Genomic DNA, 20,839 nt, shown 5'->3' with positions numbered 1-20,839 from the left:
AAGGGTATGTACTTTATGTGTCTGTGTTTCTGTGCTTAGGGCTGAGCATGTATTCATGGAATTTTCATGTTGTTTGAGTAAGCTCTCCTATGGCTTGAAGTGATTTTATTAAATCATAAGCAAGGCCTGGTTGCTTTAGCTGATTAAACGAGACCCTGAATTCCTGATAGCCAAGTACTTCTCTAGAAGAGGACATGATGCAGGAGGTAAGAGTTTGCTGTAATTAGAATAATTTGATTCTAATGCGTTATTTCAGAAACAAAGATTTGATCAAAAAGGTAAGAATTGTCTGCTCATTGTGTAGACCTGGGTTTGTCGTAGTGTCTGTTTTATAAACCATTAAAGGAAAGCTAAGTTTTCAGGTGCAGAGTAAGGTCTTACATTGTCTTTATTGTAACTTGCAGAAAATTCCAAAGGTATATTAATGCTGGATACTTAGTAGAAAGCTTTTTTGGGAAAACTGATATTTAAATAGTTACAGTGCTTTGCCTCTCTTAAAATCAGAAATTGCATCTTCTTGTTGTTCACGTATTCCTAGTTCTTGCTGTCAGAGCGATTTAGGCGGTTTTGCACTTACTTTTTTTGGATAAAGGGACTGTCTTAGGGCAGAGAGGGAGCAGAAGCAAACTCTGTTAGACAGGATGATTTTTGCTGATGTGCAAAGATTTCTAGGGAAAGAAATTATCTTGATTTATTTGACAGAGCAAACATCTGGTCACCTGCCTTGTGCACTCATCCACAATATGGAATCACGTATGGAATTCATTAGGAAAGGCTGTAGGAACATTTGTGTTTCACTTTAATTAAATAATAGTGTATAAGGCACTGAGCTTGTTTTGTAAAACTCATGAAGTCTTGCATGTTTAAAAATCTGGTGGTTTTTAGTGATGGTTGAAACCCTGGCAACTATAGCTGAGGTTGTGTCTGGTATTGGGCGCTTGAGGGTGAACAGCAGCTCGTGGGATTCATGCATATTTTGCATGTCCTTTCAAAGTATGGAGGAGAACATTCTGACCTTTCAGAAATATGTCTTTTATGAAGCAATGGCTTTTGTAAAAGTGTATTAAGAGTGTATCTTAGCAGGACTGACTCGCACTTTATCTTTGAATTAGTAACTTTATTGACCTACATAACCAGGTCAGTTATAGCAGCTGATTTTCCCTGGAAGTGGCTCTGTTGCAGTAACATTTAGCTGGCAGCAGTTGCTGCCTTCTTTTTCTAAGATGCATAGTCTTTAATTTCTGTTGTTTATATTTCCTCTAATAGTGGGGACATTCAGCTGAGAAGATAGAGGTGATAATGCCCTCCTATTATGCATTTTAGAGGCTTCCATGTCAAGCAGTTGAATAAATAGGGAAAAATTGAGAGGGAAGTGATGATGGGGTGGGGAATGGGATGATTTAATTTGTGTGTAAACAATAGGGATAGATAGAGCAGGGAGATGAATTTGCCATGGGCAGATGTTGTATAAAAGGTTCCTCACAGCTTTCCTGATGTGCAGCCTCCTTTAAGTGAGTTGTCAGCGAAAATTTGGGTTGGTGAAAGAAACATTTTCTTTTTTTCCTTTCCTTCTGCCTCATTAGGGTTCTCTGCTAGGCCTGACCTGACCCCACCAAGAAAAGCATCAATCTGTACTTAATCTTGAAGGAAGTTCACTAGTTAAGACTTCAGTCTTTTACAAAGTGTTTCTTTCAAGAGCACTGTAAACTTTGGAAGCAGCTATACTGACAAAACTTAGGAGACTACAACTTTGAGTAATTACCCTCTACTTAAGTTATACATGTACCCCATACAATATTACTCAATATGCATGTTTTCTAGCCTTGCTCACGTTCAAACAGCCAAGCCACTACAGATCTAGTGATAAAACAGGATTATTTAGTTGTTTTATATAGTTTATGCTATTTGAAACAGGAATTGCTCTAAATTAAAATGCTTTCCTTACTAAGTGTTTACCAAGTGAAATCTGAGAAGGTGGGTTCATGGCTTTACTAGCAAGAGGCCAGTAAGGGCTATTTGCTTCTGTCATTTTTTTTTTTTTTCAATACAGTTTAGTCCTAATATTTGACTGCTGTTAGGTAAAATGTTTACTTTTGTCTCTGCTGGGTGCAGAGTGGAGAAGACTGCTGCAGTGTCCTTTCCCCTGAAACTGGCAGATCTGCTCAGTTTAGGATCTATAAAACCCCATATTTCTCATAGGTTTCCTGAAGAACAGCATAAAACTGTCCTAATGGTTAATTTCACAATTCTCACTTGAAAGGTTCTTGCTAGCAGCTGTGGCAAAGATCATGTTTCATATTGCTCCTCAAAGCTTTATCAAGAAGTGTTTGCAAAATGACACTACATCAAGAAGAATTACACATACCTCAAAGTTCAAAAACGCCAGGGGGACTAAGAAACAATTTTGAAAATAATTTTTGATGGCTGTGTAACTCAGAACTTCCCTAGGTGTCTTGGGAAGCAAAATTCCTAGTTAACATCTTAAGTTCCAATAAAAAATTGCATTTTGTCATAATTTTATAAAACTACAACTTTGAATTCCCAAGTTCAATGCTGTTATGTTTGTCTTGGAGTTCACTGAAGCCAAAACATTCCTGATTGCCAAATCACAATGCTGCTGTCTTAAACCCATGATTTACATAGTGTTAATGTAGCTAACTGATTTAAGCTTAGGACCTGTCCAAGAAATGTCTAGACTGAAGAATGTGCTTGTGAGCACCATATTTGTCAAATATACCTGCTTGCACCCGTTGTGCAGAGGCAGACAGGTTCCTTGTCCAGGTGGGTGTGTGCATGGTGATGCTTGATTCAGGCTGGGATTTCCTTGGGTGCCTTTATGGCCTTGGACTGACTCGGGGTACTGCAGCACAGCTCACCTGTGCTGGGAAGGCTCTGTAGGACAGCTCACCTGTGCTGGGAGGGCTCTGTAGGACAGCTCACCTGTGCTGGGAGGGCTCTGCAGCATTGCTCTTAGCTCACCATCAAACAGGAGGTGCCTCCAGCTGCACATGCTCTGTGCATTTTGTCCTTTCCAGCTGGAGCCAGGCCATAGATCCTGTCCTGAAGAGCTCTTCTGTTCGTAGCTGTCCTGTGCTGGATTCTGTTGGAAGAGGTGAGACAGGCACTTCAGTAGTCTCTCCCTAGGAGTACAGTGCTGTTCAGTCTCAGAGGTGAATGGCAACATGGCGCAACAGAGGCTTTCTGTAGCTGTCCTGCAGGTGGCCTGACATTTCTGTTACAAGATAATTGCTTAATGAACTGAATTGACTTAGGCATCAGGAAGCAAAACTTGAAGGTCCCAGAAGAATTTTTTGGGGGGATATAATTAAGGAGACTTTGCTGGTCCAGAAGGTGGATGCAGTTCATTACAGTACTTTGGTACATTTACTGTGGTCTGACTTTGAGACGGCTTTGCAAAGGTTAGTGAGGGTAATACTGTACTTGAAATAACCTTGTTTCACTTCAAGAGTAGACTTTGCAAGCCAGTGATGGTTCCTAGACTTGCCTGCAAGAGGTGGATAAGCCTCCCTGCATTGCTGTGGCTCACATAGCTGTAGCACCTCTGCAAAGCACAGACAAGCCCTTCTGTCTGGGCTGGATGCAGTGGGCTCGCTTTGGGAGTCTGTAAGCAAAAACCTGTTTCCAGAGCATTATCATGCAGTTGGTAACTAGTATGATGTATGTTATTCTGAAATACTGTACTTTTCTATGGGGCAGAGCATAAATATTCCACTCAGAGAATTCTCAAGTAATTTTGTCATTCAAAAATGGAGTCATCACTATGTCTATATTAAAGCACAGAAAGGAAATTGTGAGAGGTTTGCGATGGTATTTCATAATGTCCTGTGAATAAAGATACATAATATCAGTGCAAACAGTATGGAATTTCAGATTACTTTCTGATTGTGGCTGTTTTATAAAATGCTTAAATCTTTAACTTACCAGTTGCTTTATTTTCTGTCAAAGATTAGAAGACCAATATGTAGGATGGTAAAATTTAGTTGTTAAAACAAGCTTTAAAAGAGCCCTGTTTTTCTAATGAAGTGATTAAAAAGTGATGAACAACCAAAAGTGAAGAAGAATGCAATAGAATTTTAAAATCTAATTGCACTTGTTTTCCTGGTAGTGGAACTGAATATTAGATGTTTTTCTTGTCACTTGTACAGGCATACAGGTTGTCCCTGCTTGATAGAGATGAAATTAATAAGTCAGGACTGCCTCTTTTAGGAAAATGAGTGAGGGGTTTTTGTGATTTGCTCAGCGAGTTCCTTACTTTGTTGGAGCAGCAGGGCGTGGTAGCACTGAGATTCAGTCTCCGTGGGATTGAGTTGGGGTCCAGCTTCTGAAGTGGCTCCTTAGCCTTCTGTCAGCCTCCAGTGAGTCAGGGCCATGCAGGAGTCAGGGTCTTGCTCGGCTGCCTGCACTTGAGATTGGAAAGGAACAGTGCTTAGGTTTTCTCACTTTGCTGAAGGCCTTGTATGAATTTTATGACCTTTTTCATTTTCCTGTTTCATGATAGATCTAATGGAAAAGCCTTGCCGGAAGAATAAGAATACATCTTTTTAATGAAAGAGGGGTTTTCTCGTGAATTTAACAGTATGAGTATTAGCGTGTCAGAGTAAAAATGTTAAAAGTAAAATCTGATACAATCTGCATATCAGGGAAGGGAATTAGTTTTAAAAGTTAGTTGGGGGTTCAGTGACCACATGCAAAGAAAATGAGTTAGAACTGAGTAAAGGGACAACAAATGCAAGGAGATTTTTTTTCTAGGTGGTGAAGGGAGTTGACTGTATTTCAGAATGTGGCTGAAAATATATTTTCAGGGTAATGATATATTAAGTCACATGTATTCATCAACCAAGTTTATACCAAAAAAACGAGTTATATGTTGTGTAGTGAGGCATTTTACTGTTTTGTAGTTCTGTAATGCTACATAGTTTTTGATTGCTTATAAAGACATTAATTATTAATTACAAAATCCTTTGCTCTATCTTACAACTCAAATGTGTTTTGCTTTGATATGTGATCATAAACTTGCTGTAAATAACTCTTTAACCTTGTTTTTTGACTTAGCTGTTTCCAGGGACTTCCCAGTTTGCATGAATTTTCTTGCATGGCTATATGTCTTGGAATGATTATTATAAATGGTTTGAAGTGGTGAAAAGAATGGATAAAAGTCGTGTGTACTTCATAATTCTAAATAGTCATACACCCAAGAGGGGAACTTAGAATAACTAGTTTTCAGGTAGCTGTCTTAACAGCTCTTCATGAGTCATAGTGGCTTAAAAGAAGATAGTAAATCAAAACTTGGAAACATGGGGGACTAAGTCAATAGGCAAATGTTTTGATTAGGAGGGAGGAACACTAATGCTGATTGGGCTTACTTCATCTTGCTGCTTTTTGAAAAAGCTTCTGAGGACCACTTTTAGTTAGAAGTAGATATTGTAGGAACTTCTAAATGTTTTAACAGCAGATTATCTCATTCTAATGACTTAATTATTTTCATAGTATTTTTGTAGTCCCTCTTAAATTTTGTCCTCTGTGCAGAAGAAAAATGGGTATTTATGTCTAACCACTGAAAATACTTAAAATATCACTGATGATACTTGAAATCTAGTCCAGCTTTTGTCTCTTCTTGGTCAATTTTTTTTTTTTTTTTTATGTTTGCAATAGCATTTCTAAATTGTGAAGGAACGGATTGTCATTGTTGATGGCTGTCATTCACTTCAAAACCACTCCTGTTGAAGCTGTTGTGTAAGTTTGTAGTTGAAAGGCAGCAGCTCTCCTGTGAGTAAGCAGTCCTTCAGTCTCTGTACTGGTTAGCAAAAAATGAAGATATCTTGATTACTTGGTTGAATTTCCATGGTTGTAAGAGTAAAAATACATGAAATGTTTAAATCTATGTTAACTGGCTAGTGTGTGCAGGCTGCCTGTTGGAATAAAACTAAGCCAGTAAAGTTTCAGATACACTAGTTTTCACTGTGTGATAATTTCAGTTTTCTGTCGTCTTACAGTGGTTTGAGGTTTCTTAAAGTGTAGATGTCACTGCGCTATTTTTTTTTTTTTGTATCTGTACTTCAGCATGGTGGCCTCTGCACTAAAGTAAACAGAGCTTATGCAAAGATAATCACATTCAGCATGCAGAATTTTCATACTGATGGAGATTCCTCCGCTTTTGTTTAACAATAAAAGAAGGGGGGGAGTATCACTCCAATGAGTAGAACAGAATCCTTTTTAAATCAGCCCCTGGTTGTGCTCACATAATGAGAAAATGTTCACATTTTCATTTCTTAAAAAAAATTAAGGGGTCAATTCTCTTCGGTTCTGAAGTTACCATGTTAAAAGGTTGGGAAACAGTCATGTATAGGCTGAGCATGTAGTATATGCTGGCAAGTTATGACTGTGTTCAAAGACAATAAGCTTTCTGAATAAAACAATGTTTTTCCCCTAAAATTGAAATATTTTGTGGATTTTCTAAAAAAACTTGTGATGAAATACAGAAGGGTTATTTTGGGAGGATCTGGGTTGCTTTTGGACTGGGGTGGACTGACTGGACTTATATTTCTGTAAAACAGTGGTGCATGAATAACAGAGCTAAAAGGTGACCTTGGGAGGATCAGAAAAAGGACTGTGTTCTCTGTGTGCTTGTGGAAGGTCTGAATACTGTATTCCTGTACTTACTAGAAATTGGATAAAATGGAAGTCTTGGTCCTAATCTTTTCAAAGAGAGATGGTGCATGTGTGTGAGGGTATGAACAAGCAGGGTGAGAACTGTCTAAGAGCTGGAGCTGAGAAGGGTAGACAGCAGAACCCCACAACTTTAGTAGTTGTTGTTTTCTAGGTAGACTTTTTGTACTCCTAATGTTTATTCTAAGGGTTTTTTTTCAATTTTGCATCTTCTTTTTTTTTTAACCCTAAAGAAAAAAAGGTGCCCTTATATAGTACATTCCACTAAAACTTACTGCTATAAAAAAAGTAGTGCTTTGATGAAGTAAGAACCCCTTGTCTGTATTGGCAAGAGGAGGTTTATTCCAGCTTGCATGAATATAGCTTTTGACTTGCATGTGAGACATGCCCATTGGCTGTAATTCCAATAGAGAACAGCAGTACTTCCTTATCAGAGGATATAGGCCTCATATTTAACAGTAATTGTTATAAATATTTGCGGGATTTCCAGTGAGAACATTCAAATGGGGCTTTTCAGCTGAGGTTCTAGGGTCCAAAAGGTTCTTGATCTCCAGAAAGATCTTGTCAACTTAGGGCTTCTGTAGGTGTTAGTTCAGCAGCATAGATGCCTTTTACAAAGTTTTTATTCCAAGTTACCTCACTTGGAGTGTAGTAGTTAGTTGCTTCTGGCTATGAAGAGAACACAGCCTGCCTGGGATGATGCATCAGTTTATATCCATTGCAAACTGAAATAAGAAGTTCTTTAGGATCTGTTAGGAACAGCTAGCTCGCAGCTGCTCCTGAAAGCATCAGTTTAGAAATATTCTAAAAAATTCTTATTTAAATCTGTTCTGTAGTCTCAGTGGTCTGTTGATACGTTCTGTGACAAATGGGAGCATTAAATATTAGCACTGCATGTAAGGATGCATGAGCATTTTAAAGAGTTTGGAGATTCAGGAACAGGGTTATGGACCTCAGTAGGCAGGGCTGCTTAACCTTCCACAGATCATGGAAGGAACATTAGGTCATCTACTGCGGACTTTCCTGCCATGGACGAAGACACCTTCCACTAGAGCACATTGCTTAAAGCCCAACTTTTCCATGAACTCTTTCAGGGATGGGGCATCCACAGTTTCTCTGGGCAACCTGTTCCAGTGTCTCACCACTCTCATGGGGAAGAATTTCTTCCTCATATCTAATCTAAATCTGCCCTCTTTTGGCTTGAAGCCATTCTCCCTTGTCTTGTGATTACATGCCCTTGTCAGAAGTCCTGCTCAGGCTCTCTTGGAGCCCCCTTAGGTACTTGGAAGGTGCTGTAAGGTCTCCTTCGAGCATTTTCCTCTCCAGGCTGAACAACCCCACTTCTCTCAGTCTGTCTTCATAGGACAGGTGTTCTACCCTTGGGAGCATCTTTATGGCCCTCCTGTGGTCGTGCTCCAGCAGCTCCACGTCCTTATGCTGGGAGCTGCAGAGCTGGATGTGTTAGTCCAGCTGGAATAGAGGGACAATCCCCTCCCTTGACCTGCTGGCCACTCTTCTTTTGAGGCAGTCCAGGATATGATTGACATTCTAGGCTGCAAACGGCATCGGGTCATGTAATGCTTCTCATCCATTAACATCCTCAGAAGTTCTCCCTAGAGCTGCCCTCACTCCTCTCTCTGCCCAGCGTGTATTTGTGCTTGGGATTGCCCCAGCCCAGGTGCAGGACCTTCCACCTGGCCTTGTTGAACTCTGCAGGTTCCTGCAGACCAACCTCTCAGGCCTGTCAAGGTGCCTCTGGATGGCTGTTGCTGCTATTTCTAGATAGCTCTGGTGTTTTTTGTGGCTTCCTGCATATATTCCCAGCTGTGCTGCTTAGGCAACCGTATTCCATTTAGGACATTGTTGCACATGTTCTCATAAGCAGCTGTTTGGTACTTCAGCACAACTTGCTGTAAGCTGACAAGTATCTACTATAGCCTTACTCAGCTGAGACATAAAACCCCCTGATATTAGTTGCACTAAAGAGTTTCAGTAGTTTCACACTGGGAACCAAATTTTCATCATTCCCTTTTGGGAATTTAAACCAAAGGCAGAGATGTCAGATGAAGCAGGTTGAACATGGATCTATTTCTAAGGTTACTTTGTCTGTGTCTTCCAGTACAAAAGTATTTCTTTGAGGCTAATGTTGTACATTGGCAGCTTTATATCTTGGCACTTGCCCAACAGTGCCTGCATATGATATGATATACTCAGTTTCTGTCATAGGGTAAGAGTCAAAAGTACATGGACTGAAAATAGCTTTGTACACTGTATTGCTAATGTGTGGGGGTTTTTAAAAGGGACTCAAGGTAATAAATGGATTTTTATTACTTTGCCCCAAAATAACAAAGGTTCAAAATCTCTCATGTTGCATTCCTTTTCATGTCAGAAAAGAACGATGAATTCTAAGTGACTGACTTTTATAGCTCAGTTGACACCATGCAACCCTGTGTATTGTGTTGAAGTATTTGCTGTCCATGTGTTCTGCTGCAGGGGAAGATGCAGGCCTTATTTAATAAGCCTGCGTTTTAATTGATGGCTATGGGAGCTATTCAGCCAAAATTAAGGTAACTTCTATAAGCAGTAGCCCATAACTGCCATGCTTAAGTATCAGTAAAGCGAACATCATTGGTTTTGCAGGTCCCATAGACCAGTCTTTGCTCTGTGAAATCGATAATGTTCTCACTGACCGTAAGAACTTCCCTTCAGTGCAAATTATAAGAGTTCTGTCTTAATGAAAAATAACATTTCAAGGAGTATTTTTAATATTTTGAAACAGTTGTATTTTGGTTACTGTTGTTTTGCTATTCCCACTGGGGGATTAGTCCTATCAGTAAGTGTGTTCTCTCTTATTTTAGCTTAGCTTTTGAAAAATCTAATGCTTCTTTTCTTGATGCTTATCTGTTTTATTTTCTAGGCCTTTCTTAAATATTTCCATGTCTAAATGGACTCCTGAATGTAATATAGTTTATACTCTAAAAGCGGATATGAAGAGTGAAGTTCCTTCTGATGCACCAAAGAGACAGGAGAGTCTGAAGGGGATCCTCTTGAACCCTGAGCCTATTGGGGCAGCCAAAAGCTTCACTGCAGAAGTTGAGATGATTGCCAGTAAAGTAGGGAATGAGTTCTCTCACTTGTGTACTGATTCTCAAAAGCAAAAGGACATGAACGGCAACCATACAGACCAAGAAAAAGGTATTGTGGTGCGAAAAAAACGCAAGAGCCAGCAGGCTGGTCCTTCATACACTCAAAACTGTCCTGATAAAGAAAATAAAGGAATCTTGGGATTGAGACAGCATCTAGAAACACAGAGCGAAGACAATGATTCTTCTTTTAGCGACTGTATCTCTTCACCGTCATCTAGTTTGCATTTTGGAGACTCTGACACAGTAACATCTGATGAAGAAAAAGATGCTCCTGTGAGACACCCTCAGGCAGTGTTGAATACTCCAAGTAGAACTCACAGTGCAAGGTCACAAAAGTGGCCTCGGACTGAGGCAGACTCTGTACCTGGGTTATTGATGAAAAGGCCCTGTTTTCACAACAGTTCTTTAAGAAGACTTCCATATAGGAAGAGAGTTGTGAAAACAAGTTCATCACAGCGGACTCAGAACCAAAAAGAACGAATTTTAATGCAGAGGAAAAAGCGGGAAGTGTTAGCTCGAAGAAAGTACGCTTTACTCCCCAGTTCTAGCAGCTCCAGTGAGAATGATCTCAGTACTGAATCTTCTTCCAGTTCATCTACTGAAGGGGAGGAGGACTTGTTTGTGTCACCTGGTGAAAACCACCAGAACAGCACAGCTGTTCCTTCAGGTAAAACTAAATTCCTGAGGTACTTCGTAGTAGTTACTTTTCATCGTGTACAACAGGCTTTTTTATAAGTTCTTTGGAGTAGTTTTTGTTGAAGTTAATACTACAGATAGACTAACTGCAAGTACTGTGAACATTGCAACATAAATTCTTGATGGGAGAGGTACATTCAGATATTACAGTAGAATTCTAGCAAATCTAAAATCTTGAATGTAAAACTTAATGGTTTCTAAAGAACATAATGGAAGGTTGCTCTGATTAGTCTGATTAGTCACATGCTGCTAAGTTGATCCATTTTTATTTTTTTAGCGGTTGAATTGTGTTAAAAATTCTAGCCTTGCACTGATTGTGGTTCTACATTCGGAAAACAGAATTATAAATATCTGCTAATATTTAACTGCACTTGACAGCTTAGAAAAATATGAAGAAAAAAAGTCCATTGTTCTATAAGAGCTGAAATGAGTCAGTTGAAAGTAGCTTTAGTATTGAGATAATAAGGGAAAAGTATTGTATATATTACCAAATGTTTTACCCAGATAAACTTGATGCAAGGCAGCTGGTTTACACAGTTATTTTTCTAATATGTCTTTGTCACAGTATTTGAATTCTTGGGTGCTTGGAGGAAGACTTTTTGGGGGATGTTTTTGTTTGGTTTGGTTTTGGTGGTTTTTCCTGGTTTGTTGTGGGTCTTTTGTTAATTGGCAGATTCCTTTCATGTTAAACTTGCCAAGTGAAAGTAGTTGTGAATTCTGTTTTAGTTCAGCTTTTTAGAGAGCATGGGGAAGTAGATGGAACACAGCATGGTGTTAATCTGTGCAACCATGTGTTTTATCTAGTGACAAATGTTTTAGTAAGTGAAACCATATCTCAGGCTGTGCTGATCATTGCTCTAAGAAAATGTGGCTGAAAATACAAAATACAGGACAGGTTAAAAAAAAGTGAATGCTCACGTTAGGGCAGGATTTATGCTTGAACAGAACGCGAGTACCAAAGTCTAGATTACTGCTTGTTATTCATTGCAGTTTGAAATAATTTCTGTGGTATTTAAAGACAAGAAGTAAAATCTGTAATGTAAAAGTCTTACTTATGCAGTGCTAGGGCTAGGCACATATAACTCTGAAACAGAAGAATTATTGCATGGTCTTAATTATTTTGATGCATATCTATGGGAATAGAAATTAATTGGGACTAAGAAAGTTACATTTGCTGTACAGGTGTAACCATGTTGAAGAATATGATTTGTAAATAATAAATGTATGAGGATATGCATACATTTCTGTGAAAAGCCAAATTGAGAAACTACTGTGTTAACACATTTGTTTCTACGTTAATGGTTTCTTAAAATTTTCAGAGAGGGCAGAGTTTTATGTGACTAAAATGATGTAGGATAGATAGCAACTCTCCCCACACAGATGTGGAAAAGTCAGTGGCTTAATTTTAATACTACTTGAAAAGAACATTTAATTAATGAAAGTGTTCATTTTCATGTCATGAATGAAAAAAATCAATTAGTTCTGCACCAGTTAATTGTAGATTAGAATACTGACATGACTTGTAACTGGAAGAACGTCTGCTTTAAAGATTGTGTTCTGTCCTGTCTGTACTCCAGGACCAACACTTGCAGGGAGCTGAAAAGCGATTCTGGCTTAGTGTGTGTGAATAATGTGGGGTTTTTTCCAGTGGAAATATATATTGATGGAAAGTTTTTTGAGCATTTTGTTTACATTGCAGATAGACTGGGAAGTTGAGCAGACATCCTCTGTGAAAGTGTCCTATTTTTAGCAAGATAGAAATGTGATTAACATTTTTTGCAGCTTTGTGCTGTTATATAAGGCATTTGTGGTTATTGAGTTAATTAGGACAGAAATGGGGCCAGCTGGAAAAACAGCTATGCAACTTCTCTGTATAGTGAGCGAGCGTGATGGGGTTTCTATATGAGGAAAGGCTGGTATTGATAGTGATGCTACATGAGCTTGTTAATTTAGGAAGAATTTCTTTGCTCTACATTGGCACATATCTGCTGAATTTACAGTGTGCTGAAGGACAAAACTGCTAAGAATGTGAGGCCTGGGACATGTATGTAAAGGTGCTAGAGGATAGACTTAGGAAGAGAGAAGAAGAAGAATTGAAAAGAAAATACAGTTAAAAAGATGTGGAAATAACTGATTTTTTTTAAAAAGCAGGCTTCAAAGTGATGTGATTAGTCTTGTAGCCTACTGAATAGCAATTTGTATTAAGGATATTGAAGAATTTATTTCTTCTCTTTGAATGTTGACATTTAACTAGAGATACTCTGCATTTAAAGAACTAGTAAGTTAAATTAGTTTAAACTGTTCTGAAAACCATTTCTTTCTGATTGTTGCAAGAAATTAAAGTGACAGACCTTTTTAACCAAAGAAGTGTTTAGTGAGTAAGTTCTTATAATTAATAAAATTAATTGGCTGACTGAAAAAATCGTATGAATGGAGATGTAAAGAGGGGGGTTTTGTTTAACAAAACCTTTAGCAAAAACCCAAATAGCATTATATGGGGTTTTTCCTTTTCTATTAGGGCTTTAGCTATTCTTCTGATGAGACTGTGCTTTTTGGAGTGTGAGGTTGTGAACAGTACATCCTGACACCTGGGACTGGATGATACTGTTGTACCAACTGTGTGCCATAGAAGGCATTGTTCCCATTACATCTGGGATGGGCAGCTGAAGCTCATTCAGGGGAGACAGGAGGTGGGGCCATAAGGCCAATGTAGAACCAGCTGTGTGCAGTTTTTTTGTTTAGGTAGTGCAGAAGCCTTTCTCTAACCCTGCGTACACACCAACAGAAATAATCCTCCTCCACCTTTGCCCATGAAAGGTGGCAAAATTCAGCTTTTGCTGTTGTTGGATCTCTTATGTTGTGATGCAAAAGTTCTGCCTCTGCAGATATTTCATTTTTGTATTGGAACTAAGGGATTGGGGCTGCCCTTTGGAGGCAGTCTGTGGAGGGAAATCTAGCAAAAGCTTAAATTGGAACAAATTTTTAACCTTACATGCTCTGATTAAAGCAGAGCTCTGGAAAATGGCGGTGTTACTAGAAAGAGCAAGTTGTGTAGAGTTTTGCATTGTCTTAAATTGTCACCTAATAACTTATAATTCCTTCAGGGTCTGACATGTTATTTTATATTTTTGGACAACTAATGCTAGACAGGTTTTTCTTTTCTTAGAATGTAATGCTGGTGAGAAGCTGCTCCAAATTTTGTTCAAAGCTGCTTAGAACAAGGCAGTGTTTATTCACTGCTGTCATCTTGATTCTCTAACTTTTGTTGTCCGTCTCTCAAAAAACCACTTGAATATTTTACAAAACATTCAATATTTTACAAGCCAGGAGCTGGTGAAAATATGAAGCGTATACTGCTTCATGCTCTGATTATTTTAACAGGTTTAAGATAAACAGGTATTAAGTGGAAGTGAGCTGCCTGTTGTTAGAGTTGATTATTTTTCAGTTACTTAATCCCCCTACAAACTACAGCATGCAGTCCTTTTCTCACACCAACTGATGCAGCTCATAATTCCAACCTTTTATCTCAATAGCATTAGTGGGTAAGGAATTGTATAAGTATCCTGTTTACCATGCTGCTTACCAGAGAAAAACTGAGAAGTGGTGAGGAAAGAAGCACCTGGCTTTGTGAGCAGCGGCCATTAATCAGTGCTGCTGATTCCATCTGCTGTGAATTGCGGCTTTAAATAGCTACAGTAATAGAAGTTACTGTGGAGTTCACTTCAGCCCTGCTGCAGCTTTCTGTGCTGAAAAGATGCTCTTTGTAGGATGGGCTTGTTGTGGTATTGCCCACAGGACTGATCTTAGTGCAAGGTTAAGAATAGTTGGTACAGGTTTGAATCAGCATGGCTCATAGTTGGACAAAATCCCCCTAACTGTGGTTGACTGCCTTTTCCACCAGGGTGCAGACTCCTAAGCAATTTGTGTGCTTCGGAAAATTTTTCCCATCATGCACAGCTATTGGAAAGTATATTCCAAGTAAGTCTCAGGTACAGAAAAACTGTCATCACACAACTCTAAGGAAGCAGACAGGTTCTTGCCAGAATGTTGACAGCATTAAATCCTAGTTATAATTAAGTCTTTCTTTTCTTAGCAGGGTTTTAAGAGTAGAATGGCACTGGATTTCTAAAAGTAGAGTCAATGTAATACAATGTGTAAGTAGCATACTACAAAATTTATATTACCACTAAGATAAAATTTCTAATCGCCTGGACCCTCTGCAGATCAGGTCAAATCTTAACCTGTGGTTTGCTTTATCAATATAACACTCATAATCTAGACTTAAAAACCATATAAAAGAACGTGAGTCACTCACTCAATCCTCAGAGGAAGCAGATGATGACAGAGGTGTCCCTTGCCACCAGTGAGGGGAGGGGGTTGCATTTCTGGTCCAGGTTCCCACTTTGGGCTTGTAGCTGCTGGATTTTCTGGCCAGTGCTCTGGGTGCTCTCAGGCTCCCCTGTGCTGTGACAGGGTCATCAACAGCACCTGCTTGGCCTCCTGCCTGGGCCCTTCAAGGCCGCCAGGGGAAGGGAGTGACTGTCCTAGCGCCCAGGAATCTTGAGACATCTGGGGAGGCAAAGCACAGATGTGTTTGGTCTCTCTGCTTGGGACCTTCAGAGCCTGAGAACGAGAGCAAAGCCAACAAATACATGACCAGCTCTGTCGTAGAGGATGGCTCCTCATACAGTGCTGCTAAGCTGACAGGGTTAATGGGTTTAGAGCAGGGCTACCAGCCATACCTAGTTCAAGACATTTGAGAGGTAAAGGAGACAGTTCTCATTAATACTAGCAGGGTATAATTTTATTCATTTCAGGCTGAATTACTATCCAAATTATTATCTTTAATTCACGAGAACAAGTGGCTGTAGAGGCACATTCAAAAAGGGATTCAACACATTTATTGACAGCTGTCCATGAGCAATGACTGGACAAGAAAGTGTGCTCCAACGTGTGTGCCATCATTGTGGATGCTGGGTGGTGTGAGAGCTTTTAGGTAAAATTTGTAGCCTGAATTTTCTGCTCTGACTGCGTAGATTTTTGCCTACTGCAGCTGGCAGAGAGAATGTGTGTCTGAGTGAGCTCTTGGTCTGATTCAGTGAAAGCTTGGAACTCAAAACAAGTCGTCTCTGTCACTGGAACTTGACTGCTGATTTTAAATCTCCTCTGGTTTCACTTGAGACATGATCAGACTGTCTCGTTTGAAATCGTGTATTTTAAAATTCTTTTATTATCTTACATGTAATGTTCAGACTGGTTAAACTCCATGTTAATTGCAAAACAGATATGAAAATACCCTCTGAGAATGACAACCAAACATAAATTTAGGTATTACACTAGTGTTATTTATGCCTTTGATGGAGGTACTTAGGGGGATGATGATTGATTAATCTTGGAGTTATGCCATGGTCTTTTAGAGTGAAATAGTAGTATATCTATATATATGTGTTATGCTGTGTAAAGCTTAGTGTCTTGCTTACAACTTCTGGATTATTAAAGTACTTAATTCTAAAGCTTGCTTCCCATCAAGTTGGTCTGTCAGTGGCACATAGCAATTTCTGTTGTGAAGTAATCTTACAACTTTCTAGGGAAAAATGTAATTTACTGATCTAGTATTGGACTTCAGAGTCCAATATTAAATTAATTTTATTATAAAAGTTACATTCTGCTTAATAAAACACTTTATTATCACAGATTTGGTGTGTCTGTGAGGTAAGGCCCGGACAAGAGTGTGTTTTTATTTTTAAGGGAGGATTACAGTTTTACACATGTTCAGATTTGGATTCAAGCAGGTGCAGTTTATCCCTTCCCCTAGACTAGCTGAGCACTTAGTTTCCATTGTAAAAAGGGCTTTTAAAAGAGGGGAAAAAACTTATGTGAAGATGTTACTGATTATTTCTGATTAATGGTCACATACAAAGCTTAATTACTAATGGCTATTGAAAGGTCTGAATGGGAAATGAAAAACTTGCAAACTGAAACTGGGTGCCTTGTGTGTACCGTGAAATATTATTTGTGGATGTATGAAGGGAAGAAAGTGCCCCAAATTCTGTGGAAGCTAATAAAATACTTGCCATGATTTTTCAAGGGAATTACTGTTTTTAAGTAGCTCACTTGAAATGCAGACTGAGGCTTTCAGTTGGTGGCCCAAAGGTTAATCTACTCACAAATAACTAGAGTATAATTTGCTTGCTGTGTTCTGTGATTCAGAAGATGACAGAGAAATAATGTGTGCCTGCAGGAGGATGATTTTCTGTTTGTTTTGCAGCCATAGGTATTATTCTGAAAGTAGTACAAAATACATCTCTTACATCTGCATGACTGTTTTGCTGTCAGCAGTCCAGTGACTCTTCTGCTTGAAGCAAGAACCCTCAAAACTGCAGGAATAGTATGGTTACCTTTGTAATTATCCAGATTTAGCTGGCTTCCTCCAGCTTCAGTCATTTAGGTTATGCATTGATGACTAAGGTGTTCGTGCTTTAAATTTTGCTTGAAGTTCCTTTACAGACAGAAGATGACTGGCCAATGACTGGTATGAGCTAAAAGAAAAGAGTGAGTCATACCTTATCATGGTAGACTGTATAAAACAATTAAATATTTACATAGTTTAGAGGAGTTGTTTTTCTGCTTAATTTTGAAGAAGGTATTGGTTCCTTGTACAGGAAAGTACTTCATGGCATGAAAACTTCATCAGTTTGTGCTTTTGACTTAGAAAGATGTTTTTAGAAGCATGAACAGTAGGAAATTGCATATGTCTGAACTATGTCTGTACTCTATCCTGCTTGGAGCAACTTTGACTGTTTTCCTAAAGATTTTGTAAATTTGGAACAAAACCTGTTCATTCAGTACCAGTCCTGATATTTTCTGCAGTCTGATTTGTGTAGTTGGTGCAATCATCTCTCAGCTAAAGGTGTGCTTAAAAAAAAAGGATTGAATAAAATGAGCTTCCAAACATTGAGGAAGGTATCTGAATTGTGTCAGTATTCAGTTAAGAATTCCCTTTGGTTTTCATGAGCTAAGCTTGTGTCAGAATTTCAGTAGAGGTGCACATTGGGTGAACTTCAGTATAGATCTACATGGCAGATGATTCAGTCCTCAGAGAGAACTTGTTTGTTTTCTGAAGTAACAAGATCACATTGAAACCTACCTCTTTCTACTTTTGCCCGTATGGTAAATTTCAATAAATACTGAGCCTAAGGACTTGTGGACTCTGAGGAGCGCTCTCAAACTTATATTTGAGACAAGTGCAGGTTTGGAAGATCGAAGGAAGAGCTGTGGGTTTTTCTCAGTGACCTTTCCCCAACTGCTTGGCTGGGTAGTTTTGTCTGACAGCAGCTGGGATAGTTTAACGTGAGGAAGCTGTTGCTTGTTTGCCCCTGATAGGCACAATGTTTACATTCTTCTGAGTGTGATGATGGCTTTAGCTGCTGCCTTTCACTCCAAGTAACTGGCCTTTCAGTATTTTCAGTTTTGGAAGGTCATTTTGATTTTTTAGGCTTTGCAGTATTTCCCCCAAAATTTTCATGCAAGTTCTGAGAGTTAATTTTGTTCCCCACTACTTCCAATTGCTAGAGTTTTATTAGTACCAGTATTTGGAAGCATCACTCTTTGTCTCCAGCCAGCAATCTTTCTGGGATAATTATGGTGAGAAACAAAGGCTATTGGATAATAGTAATGCAGTTAGGTTTTTCTTCAAAGCAGAAAAACTGTTAAAAATGGATAATCTTTCCCAGTGTGTAATTGGGTAAAGCAGCTCAGAAGAGTCAGTCCCTACAGGATGGGAGTATTGACTTGAATGAGACCAAATTCTTCAAGAACTTACTTGAAGCAATTTGCAAAACCCAAAATGATAGTTTGCTATTTCTGAGCTATACAACTCGTTTTTTAGGAAGTTCTTTTGTGCTCAGTGAATAATCCATAGCTCAGTATGTCTTTTAAATAGCTCAGCCTGGTCACTGCCAGTGTTGCAGCTCTAGAGAAGTATTTCATGTATCTGCTAGTTAGGCTGGAACTGTAACCATTCCTCCTGAAGTGGAAGTTGTTTCCTAAGAAAGCTGGTCTCTTTTGTAGGGTTTTGGTTGTTGTTTTTTATCATTCTTAGTTTAATTTTATCTTCCTCTCTCTAGTACAGGTTGTGAATGCCACAAAGTCTAGATACAAAGGTGTTTATAAACACCAAGGGATTAATTTTGTTACAAATATAAACTGGTTGGTGGATCATTCTTCCGTTGTCAATGTTTAGCCTTCAGACTGATACCTATAGAAACATTTTTTAAAAAGCTGTTAGTGATAACAAACCATGACTGCTTTGCTAGCTTGCAAGTTTTTTCTGTTTTTACGTTAAATCACTGGATTTTGTTGGTGTTACAGATAATAAAATTCACTGTAATTGCTTTCAATGCTTGTAATGCAAGCTTGCATACTACTCCACACTGTCTTCTGTCTCCTCCCTTCCTTTTGCTTCAGTGGTTACAGCAGAATTTCTCCCTTTAATAATTAGGTCATGTATTTGACAGGTGCACCTAAAGTTTTGACATACACCATGGAGTTCTCTGCCTACATATATTTTAAATCTATGAGAAATAGTCTCTTATAATGACAGTTGCTGAATGAAGTATAGAAACTCTCTTCTTCCTTTTTCCCCATCAGGAAGCATTGATGAAGATGTTGTGGTGATTGAAGCATCCTCTACTCCCCAAGTCACTGCTAACGAAGAAATAAATGTTACCTCAACAGACAGTGAAGTGGAGATTGTCACAGTTGGTGAAAACTACAGGTGAGATTTGCATCTCTTTTTATTAATAAAGTTATGCTTGTCTTCAGGTTTCTCACAGTGTTTTGTGCCATTAAAAGCCCATAAAGTAATGTCACTGGAATTCTAACCAGAATGCACAGTATACATTTTTGATTTAAAAAAACAGCAAACCAAGCAAAATGCAATCAGTAACAAAACCCCCCAATCCTAAACCCGCAAAGTAAGGACAAAAATCCCAAAGCACAGCTTTGCCAAAGCTTGAGAATTGAACTAATCTGGAGTTGTTGTGGTGACTGTATTAGTGTGATGTGCAGAATTTGGGGAAGCAAAGCTGCACAGTGAGATGCTAGAGAGAGCATGTGCAGGCTGAGTTGACTATCTTGGGATTAGCTGAGCATTTCTCAGGAAAATGGCCTATTTTTTTGAAGCTGTTGCTGCCGTATATGATTTCCTGTTCTTCCAAGAATCTTTGGAAGTTTTGTTCCATACTTTCAGATCTTACAGAATCTATTCAAGTGGACTTCCTTGAAGTCAAACGTACCTAAAGCCAAATGCTTTTAAAAAATAAACAGCTTTGTATATTCCTAGCATCAATAATACGTATTTTCTGTAACAGCCTTAAGACTTGAAAAAAAATTGTTCTTTCTTCCCTCACCTTCTGCAGTGCTACAGCCAAAACAGCAGTAGCTCCATGGTGACTTGTGCAGTGGGTTTTGTTTGTTTTTAGTGAAGTCATTCCCTTTCTTCACATTTTCCTCTTCTGAATTTCTGAAGTCTGAGTACATTATTTTTCCAAATTGGGAAAATGAGAGCCATTTGATTTATGTAAATACTGGAGAGTCAAAGTTTTTTGAGAGTGAAATGGCAAATACAATACTGTAAAAATATTGTACCCTTAATTAAAGACTGTATGCTCCAAAGAGGATACACACTCCAAAGATCATTGTCTTGAATGTTATAGTTTGCATGGCTATAAACTGAACAGGAAGGGTACTATGTGTTATAATATATAGATAAACCCATCCCTTTCCTTAGGTATGGTTAAAGGCTTAGGATCTCCTCTCCTCAAGTCATGTTGCATTTTAGTTGAAGTGTCACAGAAAGCTGTGTTTGTTCTCCAAAGAGAGGGAGCAAAATAATATTAGAGGGAAAGGTCCAGAGATTTTGCACAGTCAAGACATTTTGGAAATTTGAAGTATAAAAATTATCCTCTGAAAGTACTCTGTCACAAGTTAACATGCAAAAGTACTTAATGTTTACATTTTTTTATTATCTTTGTCGTTCTGTCATCATTTATAGACCTACTCTTTCAGACTGCAAAGGAAGAGTTTGGAGAGTCTTCAATTACTATTTACACAGCTAAAAAAACCTCAGCTATAATTGCTGCCTAGCCATGGTTGTAGGGTTTTACAGTGAATTTTTTTTTTTAAGATAGCTGCATGTACATGGGCCATAGTTTAAAGATCTTTAAACTCTCCATGCTGGGTGTTTGCTGCTAGGTTCTCTGGTAAAGGCTGCAATAGTGGTTGTGTGTTTGGTGAAAGCGGAGTCACAG

At 38.7% G+C, this 20,839-nt stretch overlaps 1 protein-coding gene and 1 long non-coding RNA gene across 11 annotated transcripts in view; one reads left to right on the top strand and one right to left on the bottom strand.

Annotated features, from left to right (window-relative positions):
• The window catches only part of RNF111 (ring finger protein 111), a 43,947-nt gene that overhangs the window by 693 nt on the left and 22,415 nt on the right, over positions 1–20,839 (top strand). For 7 of the 9 annotated variants that reach the window (XM_040077365.2, XM_040077363.2, XM_040077364.2 and 4 more), the window contains 2 exons: positions 9,605–10,500; positions 19,179–19,305. In XM_040077365.2, the coding sequence (XP_039933299.1) occupies positions 9,624–10,500; positions 19,179–19,305 (1,004 nt within the window). In that variant the 5' untranslated portion in view covers positions 9,605–9,623. Of the gene's footprint in view, positions 1–3,094; positions 3,113–5,737; positions 5,755–9,604; positions 10,501–19,178; positions 19,306–20,839 lie in introns of those variants that run through there. The other 2 variants (XM_040077366.2, XM_040077367.2) reach the window with 2 other exon arrangements.
• Positions 453–15,046, bottom strand: LOC120758750 (uncharacterized). 2 transcript variants are annotated; one of them, XR_005702997.2, is made up of 4 exons: positions 14,845–15,046; positions 4,274–4,423; positions 2,941–3,100; positions 453–2,908 (listed from the first exon to the last, which is right to left on the bottom strand). It is a non-coding gene; the product is annotated as an uncharacterized LOC120758750 (long non-coding RNA). The 2 variants fall into 2 exon arrangements; XR_005702996.2 differs by having other exon boundaries at positions 453–3,100.

The sequence above is a fragment of the Hirundo rustica genome, chromosome 13 (assembly GCF_015227805.2).
Source record: "Hirundo rustica isolate bHirRus1 chromosome 13, bHirRus1.pri.v3, whole genome shotgun sequence".
Classification (NCBI taxonomy): domain Eukaryota; kingdom Metazoa; phylum Chordata; class Aves; order Passeriformes; family Hirundinidae; genus Hirundo; species Hirundo rustica.
This window is presented reverse-complemented; position numbering and strand designations above follow the sequence as displayed.